Source organism: Pomacea canaliculata, linkage group LG3 (genome assembly GCF_003073045.1).
Source record: "Pomacea canaliculata isolate SZHN2017 linkage group LG3, ASM307304v1, whole genome shotgun sequence".
Classification (NCBI taxonomy): domain Eukaryota; kingdom Metazoa; phylum Mollusca; class Gastropoda; order Architaenioglossa; family Ampullariidae; genus Pomacea; species Pomacea canaliculata.
In genome coordinates, this window is record NC_037592.1 from 16,936,097 (window position 1) to 16,956,249 (window position 20,153).

General features: G+C 48.7%; 1 protein-coding gene across 1 annotated transcript in view; it reads right to left on the reverse strand.

Moving 5' to 3' along the window:
* The window catches only part of LOC112559517 (rho GTPase-activating protein 39-like), a 58,144-nt gene extending 39,740 nt beyond the window's left edge, over positions 1–18,404 (reverse strand). Inside the window, 1 exon segment of the mRNA XM_025230825.1 lies at positions 17,098–18,404. Within this exon segment, the coding sequence (XP_025086610.1) occupies positions 17,098–17,453 (356 nt within the window). The 5' untranslated portion in view covers positions 17,454–18,404.
* Positions 18,405–20,153: the final 1,749 nt, after the last annotated feature.

The following is a 20,153-nucleotide window of genomic DNA, read 5'->3' on the forward strand; positions in this document are numbered from 1 at the left end:
ACAAAACATCGATGTATTTCCCCACGTGCCTGACTGCGGTCCTGAAAAAATCCAGAGAAACGCAGATACGCGTGGTCGCGTCATAGTCTCGCGCGAGGTCTCGAGACCACTCACGCGCAGCTATCACCGAGATATCACAGAGATGAGTTTACACAAAGACGGTACGGGACACTGCAAGTAAATGAGAGTTTACACAAAGAGGAGACGAGACATTTTTTCCCGAGTTTACACAATCAACACAAAAACGAGAGACTTTATGTAAACACAGTCTCGGACAGCGGACAGCAGTATTTTAAACTTTCTTAATACCAGACCACTCGCGCACCGCTTCTCTTACTGTCAACAAAGCTGCTTTCTCTTCACATCTCTCTTCACTTTTATCACTCCATCTCATCTACAACACATCACTAACAGGACACATCTCTGGGCACCCGGCCGCCCACGAAGCGGTAGAGAAGGGAAAGGGACAGAAAAGCGAGGAAAAGAGAGAGAGAGTGTTGCCGGGATTAAGATTAGCACCAGGAGGTTTGATACTTCGCTGCTACCTCCCTGACACAGATCACGGACACCCACGCCACGTGCAAGCCTAAAGACCAGGATGTAGGCCGACACCTGCAGACTGCACGCTTCACCTTGGAGACGGTTACCGACGCGGGGTGTTGAAGGACCGCTTGATCAGACACGGATTCTCTTTGTTGTGCACGAGGTGAGCGCGTCCGATACATCTTTTATGAGATCTCACAGCAAAAAATATGAAGCGAGAATGAAAATGTCCGGCACATCAACTTAAACAGTGGCATTGGAGGCAGGAGGAAAGGGGAAGAAGGTGTTTCTAAACCCCGGACTACTGTTGCCCCATCCTCGCGCATATGCACCACCCCGGTGCAGGGTGCAGGTCACCGCCTACAGCAACTGAAGGTCCTGGCCGTGCAGTCAGTCAAGCCGTGTGTGGAGATAGCGGAAAGGCAGCTCGGGGAACTGCACAGCATGCAGATCTGCAGTCCTGTAGCCCGCGGATAACCAGTTTTTGTGGAACCGTATCCGACATCACTTGCTTTGCCGCGCCAACTTTCTTTGGCGCTTTACACGAGGCGACTCTTCTGCACGGAGATAGGAATCGCTCTCTTTTTATTCCACCTTCCACCCACCAAAAGAAACAGTACTGAGGTGGGGAAAAAAAAAGAAGCTGACTAGATGATGACGGAACTATCCCCTGACATCTAACGGTCCGACGAGGAGACGAGTGAAGATTTGTTCCCGAGCTCTTTCCACTGGATACGAACCTGAACGCGAACCTGGCAGGAGCACGCGGTGCTCTACCCTTAAAATATCTTATGACGGCACTCTCTACTGCGGCTAATACATTTCGTAAAATTTATCTGACAGTTTTTGTTGGGGTGCAAATAAAGCTCATTCCTCCTCCTTTCCTCATAAAACAGCTTCTGTAATGACCATTTTAGAATTGTTAAAGCTGGGTGGGGTAAGGGAGCGGGGGAGAACGACGACAGCGACTGTGGGAAGTGAGTGTTAAGCGGGTAGAGTTATGAGCCGGAGCGCCGCCAAGGGTGGAACAGCATAAACCCGCTTGTTATCACACGGCACGATGTGTCGGTTCTTACCCACAATTCACAACAACCTTAAACTACAAGCGACATAAGCATCTGGCAAGAATCAAGCTCTTGGCGGTGTAAACAAGTCGAAAGGAGTCCTGATGTGTCAGGCAAACACCCTGACTGGCAGGCGAGCACCAAGGGAATAACCGCTAATTAGTGTCGTAACAAGCAATGGCGGCGCGTGAGTGCCAACATACTCTTCTTGCGGAACCCAGACTGTGTGTGTGTGGGTGTGTCGACAAATAATCCGACACTTACGGTGCTAAATGCTGAGGGTTTGAGACAGGCAGAAGAACAAGAAAAAAATTTCCCTAGCTCCCGACAAACCAAATAGCCAGACCGTAGTTGTATGTATCAATTGCTGAGGGATGCTGTGAGGCGACCCCGATTCTTGGTTCCGCTTTCACTATTCTCAGAAGGAGTCAGTGGTCATGTTTGCCATCTCACACGACGGTACCTTTTCCCAACAAGGCCCACGAACTCTTGCCAGCCCACCCTCTTTTCCCCAATACAGCTCCCTCATTTTTTTGAGAGTGCCCTGCCCCCATTCCAGCTCGACCCTGATACACCTGTGTTATGCCAGAGCGTATAACAACACACAGCGTGCAGCGTAACCAAGCCAAGGCAGCAAGGCATGCGACATCCAATCCTGTCTCAGGTGTAACTAAAACAAAATGCACCCGAGTCGTTATCGCAGGAGGAGAAATTCAGCCAAACCTCGGCGACCCCTCGGTGAGAAGCATCCACAGGGAATCGCGTTACGTCTGGCGCTGGCCTGCCCCGGTCAGGAGACGCCGCGGATGGAGGAGCTCGCACTAACTGCGCTTCTCTCAACCTTCCACACACACTCATGCCAGCAGATCGTTTCCAGACATTGTATTCCAGGCATTCGATATTAAGGAATAAGGGGTTAGTGGGTTTCTTCAGCCCCTGGGTCCCTCTGGAGCTGCATCCTCGCGCTGTTGCCTCGGCGTGCCCTTTGATTTAACTCTGCCACAAAGGAGCGACAGTAGGCACCGAGTGCTTACAAGGCTAACCAGACGGTCTCCGGGGAGGAGGGATGGTATGGTGGCGGGGCTGCAGAGATCACAAGCCACGATGGTCTCGCTGGTCACGGGGTCGATGTACCAAAGACAGAAGCAAAGCCTGTAGGATGAAAGAGAAGTAAGGTCATCAGGGGGTTGCGATGGCAAAGTTCACTTTTGCTCCTGCCGTCGCGGCATCTCCACCATTCCGCACTTCCACGCCATGCACTGCGGCCAGAGACAGGGCGCGGTAGAAAAAGCAAAGTGCCCCATCCCAAAGCACATGGTACCCGAAATAATTTTTTTTTTATGTACCAGGAAGTGAGAATAGGGCTCTACGTTCCACGTGTTCAATCCTTGACACGGTAAACCACTTACAGTATACTTCACTTAGGACATGAGACCCCTTATATCTCTACAAGCACAAGCTTGTCTGTGTGCCTTGTAAATTAGGTAATGGGTCACACAAGAGAGAATCTTGAAGCTTGCTCGCTCATTCAACTCAATTTTGTTGTTATTATTGTTGTTCTTTGACGTTATAACCAAGAGACAAGCGCAGCAAGCAAACTTTTGGATACGAGCAGCACGCTAAGTGTCACATGTAGACCCTCGTCTATGATCCTCCCTCAAGCTCCGTAGCCTGGCGAGTACCACACCCGACCCCCGACGCGGCCAGCACTGGTGTCTGAAAATGCTAGCAATGCAGCAAGGGTCATGCGCACAGGTGAGAAAAACGAAACGCACCTGTCCATGGAAATGACTCGGGGTGTGGGGCACTTGTTGCACCAAGACCTGAAACTTTCGGGGGTGGGGACTTCATCTGATTACCGGTGTGACGATCTCCAGCTTTACACGAGAAGCAGCTTGTCTTCTCACAGTTCGAGGGCGCAGGGGATTCTCCACACCGGCGGTGCACGTGTGGGGCGCACGAGTTCCTGCTGGGCAGCAGGGTCAACATGTGATAGCAGTGAATAGCCTTCACCAGCGTTGTTTCGTCAGTCCGTGAGCTACCTGCTTAGCTACTACCTGCTTGTCAGTGCTCATCCTACCCGGTTGAAAACTTTTCCAGTGGCTTGCAAGACTATTAGGATGGAGAAGGGAGAGAGCAGAAAGAAGAACGTGGAGGGAGGAAGAGAGAAAGAATGTGGGGAGGTATTTACTTTCCGTGCCGTGGTTTCTGTATCAATAAACTAAAACTGCTTTTTTTGTACGCCGCCCATGGAAATTCCCGGGAGGCCCGAGACCGAATGCACACTGCACGTGGCTTTGATGCTGTGTGCGACAATCTACTTTCAGTCTGTTGATTGACATCCTCCTAGTGACGTGCAAGGAGCAACGTGAAGACCTCGGTTCACCCTCCGTTCAAATTCGTTCTTTGGCTCCAGCACCCCTTGCGTGAGTAAGTGAATTAAGGATGAAGACAAATCTATAACACACCCGACCTCAGCATAAACTGGTTTCTTCCCCTTTCTCCATAGCAAATGTGCCCCCAGGTCTCGCTCACAAGAGTGCGAGAGACCGGGTGCGCCTCACCTGCTCTTAATAAACCTCAAAAACTGCAATACCTTACCACATCAAGTCCCTAATTTTCTTTCCTACCCGGTTCTTCTGGCGTGTAGACTGCAGTCGCCTTCTTTACTTCAGACATTAAGGACTGCGATCTTCACATCTTTCAGGCGGTTGCTTTACAATAAAAGCCGGGGGGGTTCCTGGGCAAAGCAACACGGTCACGAACTCTACATTCCGGTATATCTGTTCTCAGTGAGCGCTCGTCATCGTGAAGCACTGCTGAATGTTACCCATTCCCAATTTGGTTCTACATGGTCCTTAATGTATTCGTGTGTGGTTACTATATATAAAGTGAAACCAAATAAGTTAAATGGCGATGATAATGGCCCTTTAGCGGGCGACACTCGTGTCATTCACATGCAGCCATTATGTATGTGCGGCATTGGTACAGTCACGGTGAGCCATTATTATGTATGTGCATCACTGGTGTATCCATTAGGAAATTAATTGCAAGCCACAATACTCACAAAAATAAGTGAATTAAGGGACATTGCGTTTAAGAACTGAAATAAAAGCAACGGATTTCGAAGGAGGAAAGATAAAACAAACATTTCTCACCCCCTCTTTCCAAAACACACGCACACACGTAAGGAAGAGGAAGTGGGAAGAGAAGAGAGCAGGGAATGTGGAACTGGGGTGGGAGTGTGTATGTGTGGTGGGGATGTGGCGAAGGTATGTGGATGGGTGGAAGATGGGATGGACTAAAAAAAAAATACAAACCCTGTATGTTTCCTTCTCCAAAAGTAAGTGCAAATCTATCCATCACAGTGGGCTCAACTTCAACCTCCACTCTCCCACCTCCGTATACTCAGAGGTGTAGAGGGGGTGGGGATGAGTGCACAACGACAGCAAAACAGCTGTTCAGTTGTGCAAGAAGACTGTATAATCTGTTTTGTACTTAACACTCTTGCACACACAGAAAACTTGTTTTTAAATGCCCTGCGAGCACAGGCGCCGATGAAAAAGCAATAAAAGCAAATGTGGAGGTGGAAGGGTGGGAGGACGAGAAGAATTCCTACCAACAAAACGCATAAGATCCCTAAATAGCAGCATTAAAACCGTCTTAACGGAGTCTCTTAGCCGCCACTGCATCTCCTGATACGTGATGCATGCAACAAGGCAGGGGTAGGGGGAAGGAGGAAGGGAGGCTGCACACAACGGCAGGACACAGGGTTATTGTCCTTCGCCAGGGGGGAGAACGTGTGGCAGCAGGCCAGGGAGGCAAGATGAATGAAAGTAGCAACTTTCGCCGCGAACACCCAGCTTTTTATCAAAGACAAAATCCAGGCCCACATCGTCTATTCGCAGGCAATTTCAGGCCGACCTTTCACCGGACTTCTCAATCGAAAGGCCACCAAGATTTCTGCCTTCCCAGCAGACTCGGGCAGCCGTTGCAGGGAACCATAAACAAGACTTCCCGCACGCACGGCTCTGGAACAAGACGCGTGCGCTGGCCGCAGAAGAAGGGAAAACCCGCCTGGAGACCTTCTACCCAGATAGCCCAGCACCCAGCGGCCATCGCCGACCAAAAATGTTACCGAAACCACCCGCGCCTGACCTTCCGCTCACCAGCTTGCTGCTTGCTTCCGCGGCTAGTGATGTCACAGACTGTCATTCGGTGCGATTGCGGCTTAAAGACTGGGCGATGCCTCGAAAAGCAGGCAGGTAATCAGCGGGAAACATGGCGACATCATGAACTACTATTCCTAAATAATAAGACGCTTGGAAGCAAGGTTCTGTGACACAAAGGTTAAGCGCTTATCACCAAATAACGTGAGAATCGGGTGCTCAGGGTTCAGATCTCGTCTCGGACACGCTTTTTTTTTTTTTTACTTTTCTTTGTGTGTGTGTGTGGTGTCTGCTTAAAGAGCCGGCTTCTTTGCGTTTGCTGCTGGGTCGAAAAATCTCCCCTACCCCAAGTGATCACCACCGATGTTCGGTACTGCTGGAGGAGGTTACGAGAAATGTCAGCATGTCGATCGTGTCGGGTCACAGTCGCTGCACACAAACTGCACGCCCTGCGACAAGAAGTGCGGAGCCGGCAGCGCTGTTCCCAGCAAAAATAAACGGCGTCAGATGGAGCGGAAAGAGGCCCGCAGCCTGTCCGCACCCGCTTGCCATCAAAAGATAAAGCGCGTCTCACCTGCGGCCCGCTTGCCTCCGCGCCGCTCATCCTATTGGCATCTAGCGATGCATGACCATGTTGTCTCTTTCTTCCCCTTGCCAGTTACCCAGTGCCCTGCCGGAGGAACCAGCAAACGCATCTGGCGCCAAGAGAAAATATGTATGGTAGGTATGTCCCCTTCGCTACCCCTCCTACCCTGTGCAGAATGCTAGTACCATGACCGTCCCTGTCAGCAGCTCAAAACGAGGAGGTAAGTCGTTGAAGATGCCTCTCGATTCTGTCACAACCTGATGGTGTTCATCTGCCCTCCAGGATCTTCTGGCCCCATGTTCCACTCGTCTTCAACACAGCTGTGATGTAACCACCGTCACGAGTCCCTATTGCTGAGTGATGATGTTCTGTTTGTCTTACAGCTGTCTTCACGTGTTCGCATTCCTCGCCATTAATCAGACACCTGGAGAAAGCCAGTGAAGCATGGAGCAGCTGCACATGCAGATGTCAGGTTTAATGGAGTGGAGGCGGGACACCTGGTGCACGGCCTCGCAGTTAAAAAAAGAAGATACACCAGAAAAATGTCTTCGTTTTGATTTCGCCCCGTCAAACAGCTCCAAGAACGCGCCAGTGCAATGGCCAGCTGAGGGACTGGACCCGAAAAGGGGGCTGATGGAGGAAACTAAACATCTGTACAAGCATCACACACAAAACATTCTCAGACGAATGACGCACAGTAAGACATAAACAGAAAATTAAATAAACACACAGAGGGACGGAACACGCTATATTTTTATGCCACTGGTCCCTGAGTTTCCTTTGAGGTAAATCTGTTCCTCTTCAATTTCATTCTTACCTCATGTGGACGGTTGGGATGAAGGAGAGGGAAAAGGGAGTCTTGGTGTCCACCCATGGAGGCTTGCGAAAATGTGGAAAATTACAATCTTATTCTTCGCTCAAATGCTTCCACGAAGACGGCGGCACTTTGGAGTGTTCAAGTTATCGATGAACTGAGCAACAAGGGCACTGATCTTCCCGCACTGTTTGTCCTTCGGATGTCCACACACTTTCTGTACTTTTCAGAGGCTGCATGCCCAGATCTTCACCTTCACAAAAAGTCGTTATGGTGCGCTATGTGCATGCATGCGACTGATACTAAACGTACCTTTAAAAACCCGTTTTGCGTTATCTACAGCAGAAAAAATCGCTTAGTTTATGAGTCCACCAGATGAGCAGCAAGGAATGCAGCCTTTGTGACATTAACAACCGATGAGGAAGAAGAAAAAAGAAGAAAAAGAAGAAGAAGAAGTAGAGGAAAAAGACGAGGAAGAAGAAAAGGAAGAAGAAGAAAAACTCAAACCACGCAATGCCATCAGGTGTAACCGCGCACAGAATGCCAGAATGGTTAGCCGCACTCTCCTGTAATCGCCTCATCTCTATGTTAAGGAACAAAACAAAACAAGACGAAAAATCCATCACCGCCGCTGCTTCCAGGTGTCGGGACCGTAAATGTATCGACAGGAAAGCACAAAAAAGGAAAAAAGAAACCCTGATGCAGCACCCCACGCACTGCAACCGCGAAGTGCGCTTCACACTTGACGGCAAGTGACGCCACGCAACTGCATGTCACACAAATCTTGTCTAAAGCAGACGTTTCCAGGTCTCGGAGATACGAGGGTAACCTTGAGGAGGGGAAGAGAAAGGGAGCAGGAAAGAGCTTTTCCACAGCATCCTGGCCTGACCTCCCACCTCTCCCCCTTCCAAACCTTCATCATCGTGCATACAACAGTACCGTGAAGGGTGACGTGCTGGCGCCGTCATACTGACGTATTTCAAAGCAAAAAGTACTTTCCGTCTCAATTCTGGGGCTTGCCTTAAAGGGGTGGCCAGCGGAGGAAGGCGAGGAGAGAACCAAGCAGCATGACACGAAGGAATGCGCGCGCCCTCTCGCTGCGTTCCACGGACCGTCTCGTGCAAACACTCGCGAGCAGCGAGAAAACGCGAGATCTGACGCAAACAGTCCCGAGGTCTGCTAACGGCGACTTTAAACTGCGCATCGTTACATCTGTAATCCGTCTCTTTCCGCCGAGGTAGCTCCTGGCTGCTGGCTACTCGCATTCATCACCAGTTGCACAAGCCTGAAAGGCCTCTTGGTTGCTCGCGACTATCTTTCTGGTTATTTCAAGCACCGTGTCTGCGAGCTGAGCCCAGCCCGTCACTCCGTGACGATACCCTTTATAACCTCTATCATCGCCGAGATCATCAAGCAGGACACAAAACAGATCAGCTTTGTATTCGGTGTGGGGCTCGGGTATCACAGCGGTGTTTGTTCTGTTCTGATAGCAGGGTATTCGCACGGTGCGCCAAAACAAGGTTGGGTGAGACTATGAGTGTTTGTGTTTGTGGAGGAGGGAGGAGTGGGTGGGGGAGGACAGCGGCAAGATTAACACTCTGTGATAACAAGAGACAAGAATGATCAACTTTTTTATTTTAAATAAACACAACCGAAGGGAAAGACACGACATATGGTATGAAGAAGTTCCGTCAGTTTGCATCTTGGCAGGTTCCGTGGAGCTGCATTTCCAAGGAAAGTCTACGAACAGAAACAATGGAGAAAAGACGGAAGGAAGAAAGCAGGAACTCGGGAGAAAATGAGACGATGAGGTTTGAGAGAAGGAAGATGATGTATCACTGTAACAACAACAAAAACTATAACGCAAACAAGGGGACTTTTTTTGGAAAAAGTTTGCTGTATAGCAAATTGTAAACGAATGGTGTTGAAAAAAAAGAGCGACAATCTCTGAAAAATCTCCGTTTCTCTCTTTATGTTGGAAAAGTCCCAGGTACAAAATATTTCTTTTGCTCTCTTATCGCCCACGTTTCTAACTTCACATTCCATACTTTCAGGTACATATGGTTTTCACAGCTCTAATCTCCAATCCAGGTTTGTATTTCATAGCTGCGTGAGGCGATCACTCGATGACCTGTGACCTATTCCCGTTCTCTGGTCTGCCCTTCAACCGCCAAACCGCACAACGCCCTGAAACCTCGGTCCAACACCTCGGCCATCTCTGGCTTTAGTTACCTGCACCCACAGGCTCACCAACAACCGCTGCAGCTCGCCAGTAAAGTGAAGGCAGGCCGTTGGACGTCGATTAACCACAGACACGGCACCAGGCATTCCCCCGCATGGCGACTACCACCTTTCCTGCATCGTCCTCCTGCTACCTGCTGCCTGCTACCTGCTGCCGATGATTCCACACCGAGGATCACTGCTGGCCTCGACTTCTTCGTCAAAAGTCGACGTAGCGAGTATCGTGAAAAACTCGTATCTCGAAACTAATCTCCCCATTAAAAATAATGGAAATCCAATTAATCCGTTCCTCACCCTAAAAATGTCAAAATAAAAATCAATTAACATCGCATTTTTCTAACAAAGAACAATGAAAACTCGTGGATTCTCGGAGTGGTAGGCGAGGTACGCTTGTGTTTTCCTATGATCTCTTTAGTTCTATGAAAATTGTATCCTTCTTCCCTTAGAAGCCATGTCCTTAGCAACCATCTTCTTAAATACGGCGAATTTTCCGATAATTTTTTGCTTGTAACCTGAATTGCTCATAAGGGTAAACTGAGGCGCGACTGCGGTTGTTTTTGTTTTCAGTCTCAGATACAATGGCCTCAATGACATAGCGATACACTAGTAAGGGTTCCCAGCCAGTATCACTGGTGACTGCTACTCACCAATGTCATCGATGAGATTTATATCCTGCAATCGCTGGTGAATGTCAGAAATCCAGTCTTCGACTCCTGCAGAAGGTATCGCAGGATGTTTCAACCCAAGGCTCACAAAAAACTGGTCGATGCTAAGCGTCAAATCGTTTTCCCATACTTTCTCACCTCCGTAAAGTGCTTTTACAGCAAACCCTTGAGTGAGCTCTGATGACCTCGACAAACCTCAACGTATCGACCACATCAGGGTGATATCAATATTGATATAGTTGCTTCTAAGTTAGGAAATATAAAAAAGACTGCCCAGGCACAGAAAATGTAACCGGAAACTAACAAAAGATTATTTTGCATCGTCTTCCGCTTAGTAAACGAGGCCCCAGGACAAGAAAAATGACTGCCAGGCATGCTGAGCGCAAATCATGATTTTCTGAACCATTCTAAATCGACTGGGATGAAGAATGGGCCAAAACACACAAACACACACATATGCGCGCGATTGTAGACAACAGGCCAGCAGAGACAATGATACATCAGCTCTTACTACGAAGTGAAGAATAATCAAGAGCAACAATATCAGTTTCGTCACAGAGAAAAGGAAAAGACTGGAACTTCAGGGAGTGAGCGATGTGAGAGTTACCCTGAAAGAAGACACCTGCGCTGGCGCACACATATAAGCTTTCTTGCGAAACGTTCCTCTCCAGAATTAACGGTCTACTTGGGCAGATCATCAACGACAGCGACAGAGCGCCAGCCATGATGATGATCAATCGTCAAGCCAACCTCCAGCACACAAGCCAGTCTACACCTGCCGCTTCGTAGGCGAGTGCTTTGTCCGACCTTTCACCTTTCCACTGCCGGGTCAGTGTTTGCCGATTCCATTTCCACCACTGTTCCCCACACTCACCCATCATAAATACTATCTGTATGTTTTATTACCTTCCTCACTCGGCTGCACACCCACGTGACAAGACTGGTGTGAGAGAGCGGCAGTAACAGCCTTATAATCACCAGCAGAGCTTTGTTGCCTGCACGTAGACTGAAGCAATATTGGCACATTCAATTACTCTTGCCCGTGTTTAGCTTTGGCTCTGGACTCGCCTGCCTGCAACGCTTTTGATGTCAGGCTGGAAAAAAAAACAAGGGGACGAGAGAGGAGGGGCGAGTGGGATGCACACAGCTCACATGCCAGCAAGCCACCGATACGCAGACGCGGCACAGATGGGTTCTCTCCCTTACTCATCTTCACGCCCACCCGTATTTTTCTTAGTGAAAAACTAGGGCACCGAGGCGGTGGTGTACATCCACAGGATTTTAGGTCGAAGAAGCTGTAGATTTACCACAATATCTGCCTCCATTTCCCCCTTCCCCCCCACAAAACATCTTTCCGAGCTTGATTAGTGTAGGTAAAGAGGTCGCTCAAAGCGCGCACCTCTGGCTCTGAATGAGTAGGCGTGACTGGATCGTCACACCCGCCAGCGGCTCCAGCGGTTTGGGATGAAAGGAAGTGTTTACCCATTCTTCTCATTAGGCTAATAAAAGAGGGCATTAATAACACAGTTGAAAAACCTTAGACGCGGGATCGAAACCATCAAGGCGCACTTGTGCATTTAAAATGCATCAGCAAAACCAGGAATGGCACCAGCATACTCGACTTTCAAAAACATCCATGCACTGATGGAGCGACTCTCAAAACCCCTTTTCCATTAACAAAAATGTTTCTCAGATGCGTCTTTGTGATATTCGTGAGAAAATGGAAATGAATGTACTGCTTGTTTTTCTTCCCTTCTGACGTAACAAGGTTGGCAAGGAACACGGTGACCCTTGTCAGGGTTATTTCCAGACTTCCGATCCTTTTCTCAGACTACTCTCTAGTTCCCTTTAGTTTTTCTGGCTACTCGGAGTAACAACGGGTGGTCGACCCGCTCACTTTGAACTCTGTGTCCAAGCCACAACGTCCAGCACTGCCATTCCACCCTACTCTTCGATGCACCGCACACGAGTGAAGTACACAACATGCAGTTAAAAAAACCAAACACTTTGTCAGTGGTGTTCAAGCAAATAAGCAGACTAGCCAAAGAAAACAGAGAAAGAGAGATTGAACGAGAAGAAAGAGAAAAGAGAGATGGAGTAGTAGGGGAGGGGGATCAAGACTTTGGAAACTTTAATCTTTTATTTTTCTAAGGAAACCCAATATTTTGCACTGCGAATGCGGAGTAGGAAATAAATAAACAAATCTTTCAGTGATCAGTATACCGCATTAAATTGAAACTTACTGCATTTCACTTACTTACATATCTAGGGGGCTGTGATTGACAACGAGATGAGACAAGGATAGTCATCGACAAAATCATTCAACAATCCAGGAAAACCTAACTTTTCCTTGCCACGATTTTTCTTGCATATTCATTGCATTTCAGTTTACAGTTTTCATAGAGAAACTTCTCCACTCTCTCTGTACAGAACCGTGATGGCGTTAGGAAAGACAGAAGCACACAGAAGTAAAGATAACTGACAGAAGCAGGAACCTTGTCTTGACACAAGCATATAACGACCAGACACGAGCTCTGACGGAGGTATTCACACAACGCCAGCCTCTCGTAAAGCTGCGCCAGGAATGTCGGGGCGCAAGTCCACCGGAAGTGCGGTAGGCCATATTGTAGAAACACTGGCGTCAAACGTGACACGTTAGTAGGTCAAACTGTACAAACACGCATTCACACGTGTCATACAACGGGTGTTGTGGCTTCACGAACATACACGCGCTGTAGTTCCGACGCATAACGCCCAATGTGTCAGACGCTGAACTTTAGGTATCTAGGTAATCAACAAAATGAGGTTCCATGCTGTCCTCTTTGCAATGTCGATAAAACTGCTGACATGGCAACAAGGGAAGCTAGGGTTCGATCATCGATCTCCGTACTAAAGACATTCTGTAAAACGACGCGGCATCTCTAAAATATGTTGGACTACCTGCTCCTCGTGGTAGTCAAGCTATGCTTGGAGATAAGGCAAAATAGCCATAATTTTCCACAACCTATCACACATACACCTAGACGGTTTGCAGCACAACTGCTGCCAAGGTTTGTATGATGTAGCGACTATTGAGATGACTACCTTTCACCGAAACAAATGTTCCTTACTCTGTTACAACCCACATTACACAGCAATCGCATTCCTTGGTTCAGATCTCGTCTCGGGCACGCTGTTCTTTCTCTGCATGTGGCACCTGTTTACAGGGCCGGCTGCTTTACCCTGATATCACCTTAGGTGCTGAAGGCATCAAACACTAATCATCTCCCTACTCCCTGGTGACTACGGAGCACGAGAAACAGTTATTTAAAGTGCGTGTTGTAAGCGGTTCAATGTGTCTAGGGAACTACATACAAACTCTCTCCTTCCCTCGACCTGTAAGATCAGGTATCCTACTCGGTGTTGGTGGACTGAGGAATATTTTCAAGAAGATTCGAACTACTGTTTCTCTGTTTCACTAACCACGGGGTTAGAGAAGACAACGGTAAAGAAAACGAAGAGTTGCCACCACAGTGATTACGTGACTTAGCAGCTGCAGGCAGCAGGCACAGACAACATCGGATACCACACATCTACAGGTAAGTTCTGGAAGGTGAGACACTTTCCCACCGCCTGGATCCGACCCGCTTATCAGCGAGACAGCTCGTGCAGTGCAAGTCGCGGCTGTTCATGGCGCAGATAGTATCGACGGAACAAGAAAGATGTGGCTGGTGGGACCACATCAAAGCGCGCTTCTTCCACCGTCTGTCTGCAGCAAAGCGACAAGAAACGGCCAGTCCAGCGCTGCTCACCAATGACAAAGGGCGGAGCCAGGACCCCGAAGAAAAGGTCTGATGCTTCAGAAGGGGTGAGTCAGCTAAGCTCACCTGGGACGGAAGAGAAGAAACACGGGAAGGAGAGGGTTGAGCTGGGGTGGGGCTACTAAGAGATAAGCCACGAGGAGAAAAAAGATAGCGACAGGAAGGTGCGAGAGATGGAGCACGAAAGAATGAAGTGCAGGTGGGATGACGGAATGGTTAGGTGGGGGAGGTCGTGATTTACCAAAAAAGTGGAATGCTCCAAAGGTCAGTGAACTCCAGTCGGTTCTATCGCTACCCCGACCCACCCCTAATCGCTCTGAAGTGGTCGATGGTCAGGAAACTGGCTCGCACCGCACCATCAAGCGACGACCGCCTGCAATGAGCCACGACGGATCCGCTACTCGGGCTGAGTCATCGCCGGTATCTGCAGTACACCCCACCTTGCCACGGTTACGTGACGAGCGGTATCACGTGTCAACTCACAACGCCACCATTACGTGGTGCCGCGCACCCTAGGTAAGGTACTGTCCAACAGATTAATTACTGATGTCATCCCCTGTGGGTACCTGAAGGCCGTAAAGAGGAAGAGAATTACTCGCTGCTGCAGCTGCTTGTCGCCCTCTCCTGCCCCTCCAGCCCTAATTATTACAGGGGTGGGAGGGGATGAGCGAATGGGCGTTGGCAGGAATGCAGTGCGTGAGTTAATTACCCTCCGCCAGGTGAGATGGGGCGCCCGCATGTCACATCTAGGCCATGTATAAATGGTATCCATCCGCGCTGCTAAAAGCGTGTTTTAAAAAATAGTCCGTTTGGCGAAGTTTCCCAAATGGTTGACATGACAGCAACGTAAACATATCGTTTACAAGACTTAGCATAGCCTACAGGGCGGTGGAGCGAGAGCGCCTAGCAACAAGATCGCTCCGGAGCGAAAACACGTGCCGCGATTCCCCACGAAGACGACCTCCCGCTGGGCACGGCCTACAGACGATAGGCTACAAGTCCAGGAAGACAGGAGCACAAACAGGCGGGAGAGAATCCCTTGTGCAAGATGTGTGGGATTGTCGGATGTCTGTTTCTCGCTTTGTCCTACATCTGCACGTGTACCAGGGGCACGCCTAAATGGTAGCCACATCCTGTCTTCTGAAGTAGCAAAAGCTTCCTGGAAACCTTTGACAAAAACCTGCTGCTTTCTAAGGACTTCCGGCTACACGACATTCTCTCTATTATATATATTTTACTAATTAGTGATTGCAAGTTAACACATGGAATTACACAATCACAGACCGCTAGGTGACAGCAGCAGAAAAGAGACTACCCACCTGACATGGTGCAACCACTCAATACTTCGGAAGAGCTCTCTTCCCTTCTCTCTTTCAATAATTTTCTACTTCATGATTTTGGTTTGAATTCGTGAAGAATGATATGACTTTGATTGATAAACTAACAGCCCATCAGAAAATGAAATTAATTTGTTTAGTCATGACATTTTTATATGCAAGCTACTGTTGGAATCGAAGAGCAAATAGGCACGTGATGATAAAGAGCCACCATATTAAACTAAATAAATAAATCACTTGTTATCTATTTTCCCCCCAAAAAATTGACTGTTGTAATGTCGACCTACCAATATGCCTTTCCTTGTCTCCAGCCACAATTTCATCCCTCTTTCTCTTCCTTCTGGCGGACACTAGTCTCCTACGATCGTTACAGGAAGTTAACGACCAGACCTAGCACTCGTAAAAACGCCATAAAGTGAGGACATCACAGCACACCCCGCCTGATTCCGCACAAGATCTCACCTCGGGTAAACAGCGCGCCAGGTAGCTACATAAGCCAAAGCTCCTCCAACACATTTTCCTCCTGCCTGATACTCAGACCTACACCTCAAGCGGCTTTTTATATCTTCATTACAGAGATCATAAAGCTTAACGAGATTTCATTCATCCACATAGTCTCACACCCACCCGCCTTCCCCTTCACGATTTATCATTTAAATATTTTATGCTAGTATAAGTATACTGCACTCAACATTCAGGATAACCAACACATTCATATCCAAAGTCTTCAGTCCTCTTGCAAATGCAGAAAGACACTTACACGGACATACATGTATTAACAAAAGCAGCACTAAACAAGCTAAATATGATTAAGATGCCGGTACTGTTTCTTGCTAGACGGGGAAACACAGGTTACTAAAAGATTTGCCACAAGTCTTTCGGAAAAGGGAGGGTGAGAAAGAAAATTAGCGAGGGCAACAGAAAAAAGAATAAAAAAAATCCCAGTTTGAAAGGAAAACAGGAAGACAAAAAAAAAAAAACAAAAAAAACACAGGAAAACCAAAACAAACAAAAGTGGCATGTCAATGGCAAGAGCAGACGTGAACACCGGGATCCAAAAGGTTCCCCCTCTCCCGCCTTTCCTAGCTGTGTGATAAGGCTACAACGGGAGCCATAATGGTGAAGACTAGGAGCAAGAAGTCCAAGCTATCTGTCCATAGGTTTTGTCTACATACAAGACACAAGAACCGTCGCAGCTATTTTTTTCTGCAGATACCAGCATTCATTAAACATACAACAATTAGCCAACCAACCCTTCGACATCTCAATTTTTATAAGCCTCTGTAAGAAAGCAGAAAAACGGAGGGTTGGGGGTCAGAGATGACTGTGGTGTAATCTGGTCTCATTATACACCCACCATTAAAGTGGTCACGAGCCACAAGGAGACTGAAGTAGTCTGCTGTTTAGCTACAGCCCACACCGAGACAAAACTGTCACAGTTGGTGATAAGATACTGGCCGTGGTCCGGCATGCCTGGCGTTCCTGGCCTCTCCAAGCCAAACACACTTCAGTACTGACTGAATTTGGACACGATAACCTGCTTTCTTCCTTTTCTTTCTTTCTTTCTTTCTTTCTGTCTTTTTTTTTTTTTTTTGAATAAAACGCACACTTTGCCCAAAACACAACACCCCTCATTATACTACTCCTCAAAGGTGTGCAATATCTCTTTCACACAAGCACACCTCCTCAAAAAAAAAAAAAACAACCGTATCTGTGACAAGAAAGCACAAAAGTGAAACTACTGAGAGATCATACACACATAGATGTTTCTACGTGCATAACCATGTCGTCAGCCACTATCCATGTCAAGACTTGCCATCGAACCAACAAACAAAAGACAAAAACCTAAAGCTATCCCCTCTTTCCCTTGTAACTCACGTCTGGGTGACAGCCGAAGTCGAGGCATGGTGGTGATGGTGATGGTGGCGGCCCAGACTGTCGAACTGATTGGCGAAATCGAAGCAGTTGTTGTTCAGGCGGCTCAGGCGGTCAAAGTCCCAGCTGAGGTCCATCGGGAAGCGGCCGAAGAAGCCGGCGCGGTCGAAAATGGTGTCAGCGTGGCCCCCGTGCAGGTGGTGGTCGAAGTGGAAGGTGTTGGCGTGGAACTGGTACATGTCCTCCAGTGCGCTGTTGATGAAGCTCTCCGCCGACGAGTACATGTACGACATGAAGCTCGACCCCTGGCGACCGGAGCCAGCGCCGCTGGTGCTGCTGGTGTTGCCGTTGTTGCTCATGGCTACAGTGTCCTCTTGCAGTGCCTGCACCTATTCTTCTCCTCCTTTCCGAGGACACTCTTTCACCATCGCTGGATCCTGACCATTTTCTTGTGAAACTCACCGTCAGCACCCCTCACACAGCCACGCCACAGCCTAACGTCTTCAAACGCTGCTTCATAATACCTCCCCATCATGCCCACACACAGGATGCAGCAGTATCGTGGTAGCCCTCAAGAACTGCAATAGGTTTACCGGTGCAGGAACTCGCGATTCATGGCAGTCAGTCCTTTGCGTTTCCCCCACCCAAGCCGTTTCTTGTCCAAGCAGTCCGCGGCGGTTACCGGAAGAGGAGGAGTTCCAGTGTCAGCAACTTAGCCAGAACAGCGGACAGGTCCCTATCTCCCGGAAGATGCTCGTCGCCCTCTTGGCGGCGCCCCACTCACCCTACTTGTCAACTGCACGCGGCCCAGCCGTAGTGCCACATCCGGGTCCTTGCTCGTCCGCACGACCACACTGCAGCAAGCTTTCACGACAGTGACGTCACAGCACATGCGCTCTTGGCACCTTTTTCTCTTTTTAACAACGCCTCACTTGCCGCATTATAATCGCTCAGCCACGAGATGCTTCAATTGTCTCCAGCACTCCGTTCTCTTCCCCTCCCCACCTGAAAAATGTCCAGTTTATATAACGGGACCTGGTCTGATGCTGCCGTGCCGCTAACTGGACGCTGCTGCGCACTCCCGCCGATCTCTGCGCCATGCCAGCCTGCAGGTGACGCACGCGGAAGTGAGGGCGGTTGTGCGCATACTGATGGCAGTACGCGAGGCCTTTTCCCACACCCTCCCTACCTGGCCAGTCGGTAGCAGCAGCACTAGCTTGCGGCTTGAAAGTTACTACAGCACTGATACGCAGGCCAGGCGGCAAAGGGAGGCTACTAGCGCCAGGCGGCAGCACTCTTCCACAGTGCAGCCACCATCCTCCCACACCACCCCATCTTCCTTTCCGCACCGTGGCGGCTTCTCGCTCGCCAGCCTGCCTCCCGACACATAGCCTGCTGGCCTGCGTGAAACGATTATTGACACAGCCTACCTATCACTCCTCTGCCAGCTCTCCTTCCTTTTGAAGATGGTGATATTCGACGATCACACTCCCACGAGCTCTTACAACTACTGTAATGGGTTCTACACACTCACAGGGAGAATGGGTAGGTTTTTTTTTTTTTTAAATTCCTAAACCCTTTCCACAGGTTGGAGACTTTTTTCTCTTGCCGCAAGGAATAATGAGAATAACAGTGCAATTTTATAGCCACTTACCCTCCCACAGCGGTAAGTTCAATGAGATTTACTTAATGACTAGTCACAATACACGGCAAACACGAGGACTGCCTTTAAGAGGGTGTTGGGGTGGACAACCAAGCTGACAAAATAAACTACTGACTATATGAAAGTATGTCGATCATCACTTATACATGGGCGAGTACAGCACTCACCCCACCTCTCCCCGACTCTCAAGCACACATCAAGGAAGATTGGATGGATGAAGAAGAGAAAGGGGGAGACAGCAAGCAGTAAAACAGGTGTTCAACAAACACATCTGTACATCCCAAGAATCCCGGTGTTTCTGTCGCATAAATGAAGGAGACAACCAGGATTTAGCGAATATTTGTCTGACCACTGACTGAGATTACAGGACACCAGACTTAAAGCACAGTATTGAACAACCAACAAAATCGAAAGCTGACAATTTTTTCTGATGAACTAATATTGTATAATATTGTAATATACAATGATAGTGTCCTCTAACAGGTCAGCGGTCCTCGTCTCTACTGCCTCCTTGTTGCGGGTGGGGCGGGAGTGCACGGGGCATCACGTGACTCAGTGCCTGCTGCTCTTTCTCGCCTGGCCGGCCAAGCCCGTGCACCCGGCGCCGGCACGCGCCACCTGTTACCCGCATAAAGATCGTTAAGTCGCCGTAACCAGTGTACACTTCCGCTGGCCCCCGGCGGGCAGCCAGTGCACAAGTCTACCTGGCTCAAGGAGAGAGCTCCACAGTTATTTACACTACCGATGACTGCAAACTCACAACCGGCGGCCGGTGCCCTCATGATGGAGTTACGACACGTGGACAATAAATCTGACCACACTGACATGCTAGTCCACCTTTATCTCTCCCCCTCGCCCCTCTCTGATGCATCTGGGAAAACGCTTTACCCCGGCCTTGCTTTGAGCGAGAGGACTGTCAAGGAAATTCTCAAAGATTATCTTTTCATTTTTCCTTTGACAACAACTATAAGAAAGATCAGGATGAGAGACAGCAGCAGGAGGAAGGAGTGACGGTGGAAGACCAGGAATAATCCTCAGTGAATTCTAACTACAGAGCTAACAGATGACAAATCTCTAGCCTGGAAGGCCCGGTATCACACGGCCCAATTTGAGAGCAGTTACTGTTTCCATTTTCGGCGACAGACAGATAAGTAAGGTCTTGTAGTGGGATGGCGGGGTGTTTGTGGTGGGACTGCGCAAGACGAATAATCTACAAAACCTACAAGAGCTTCACTTGACTTTTTCAACACCTGACGGGACATATTTATCCGCATCAACTCCCTGCCGTGCATTATGTCAAAAAAGATAACACAGAAGGGACTATTACTTATTCAGTATTTTTATCTTGATTTTTTTTTCACTGTCAGATCTGAAGATTTTTCGTGAAACCAAGCCA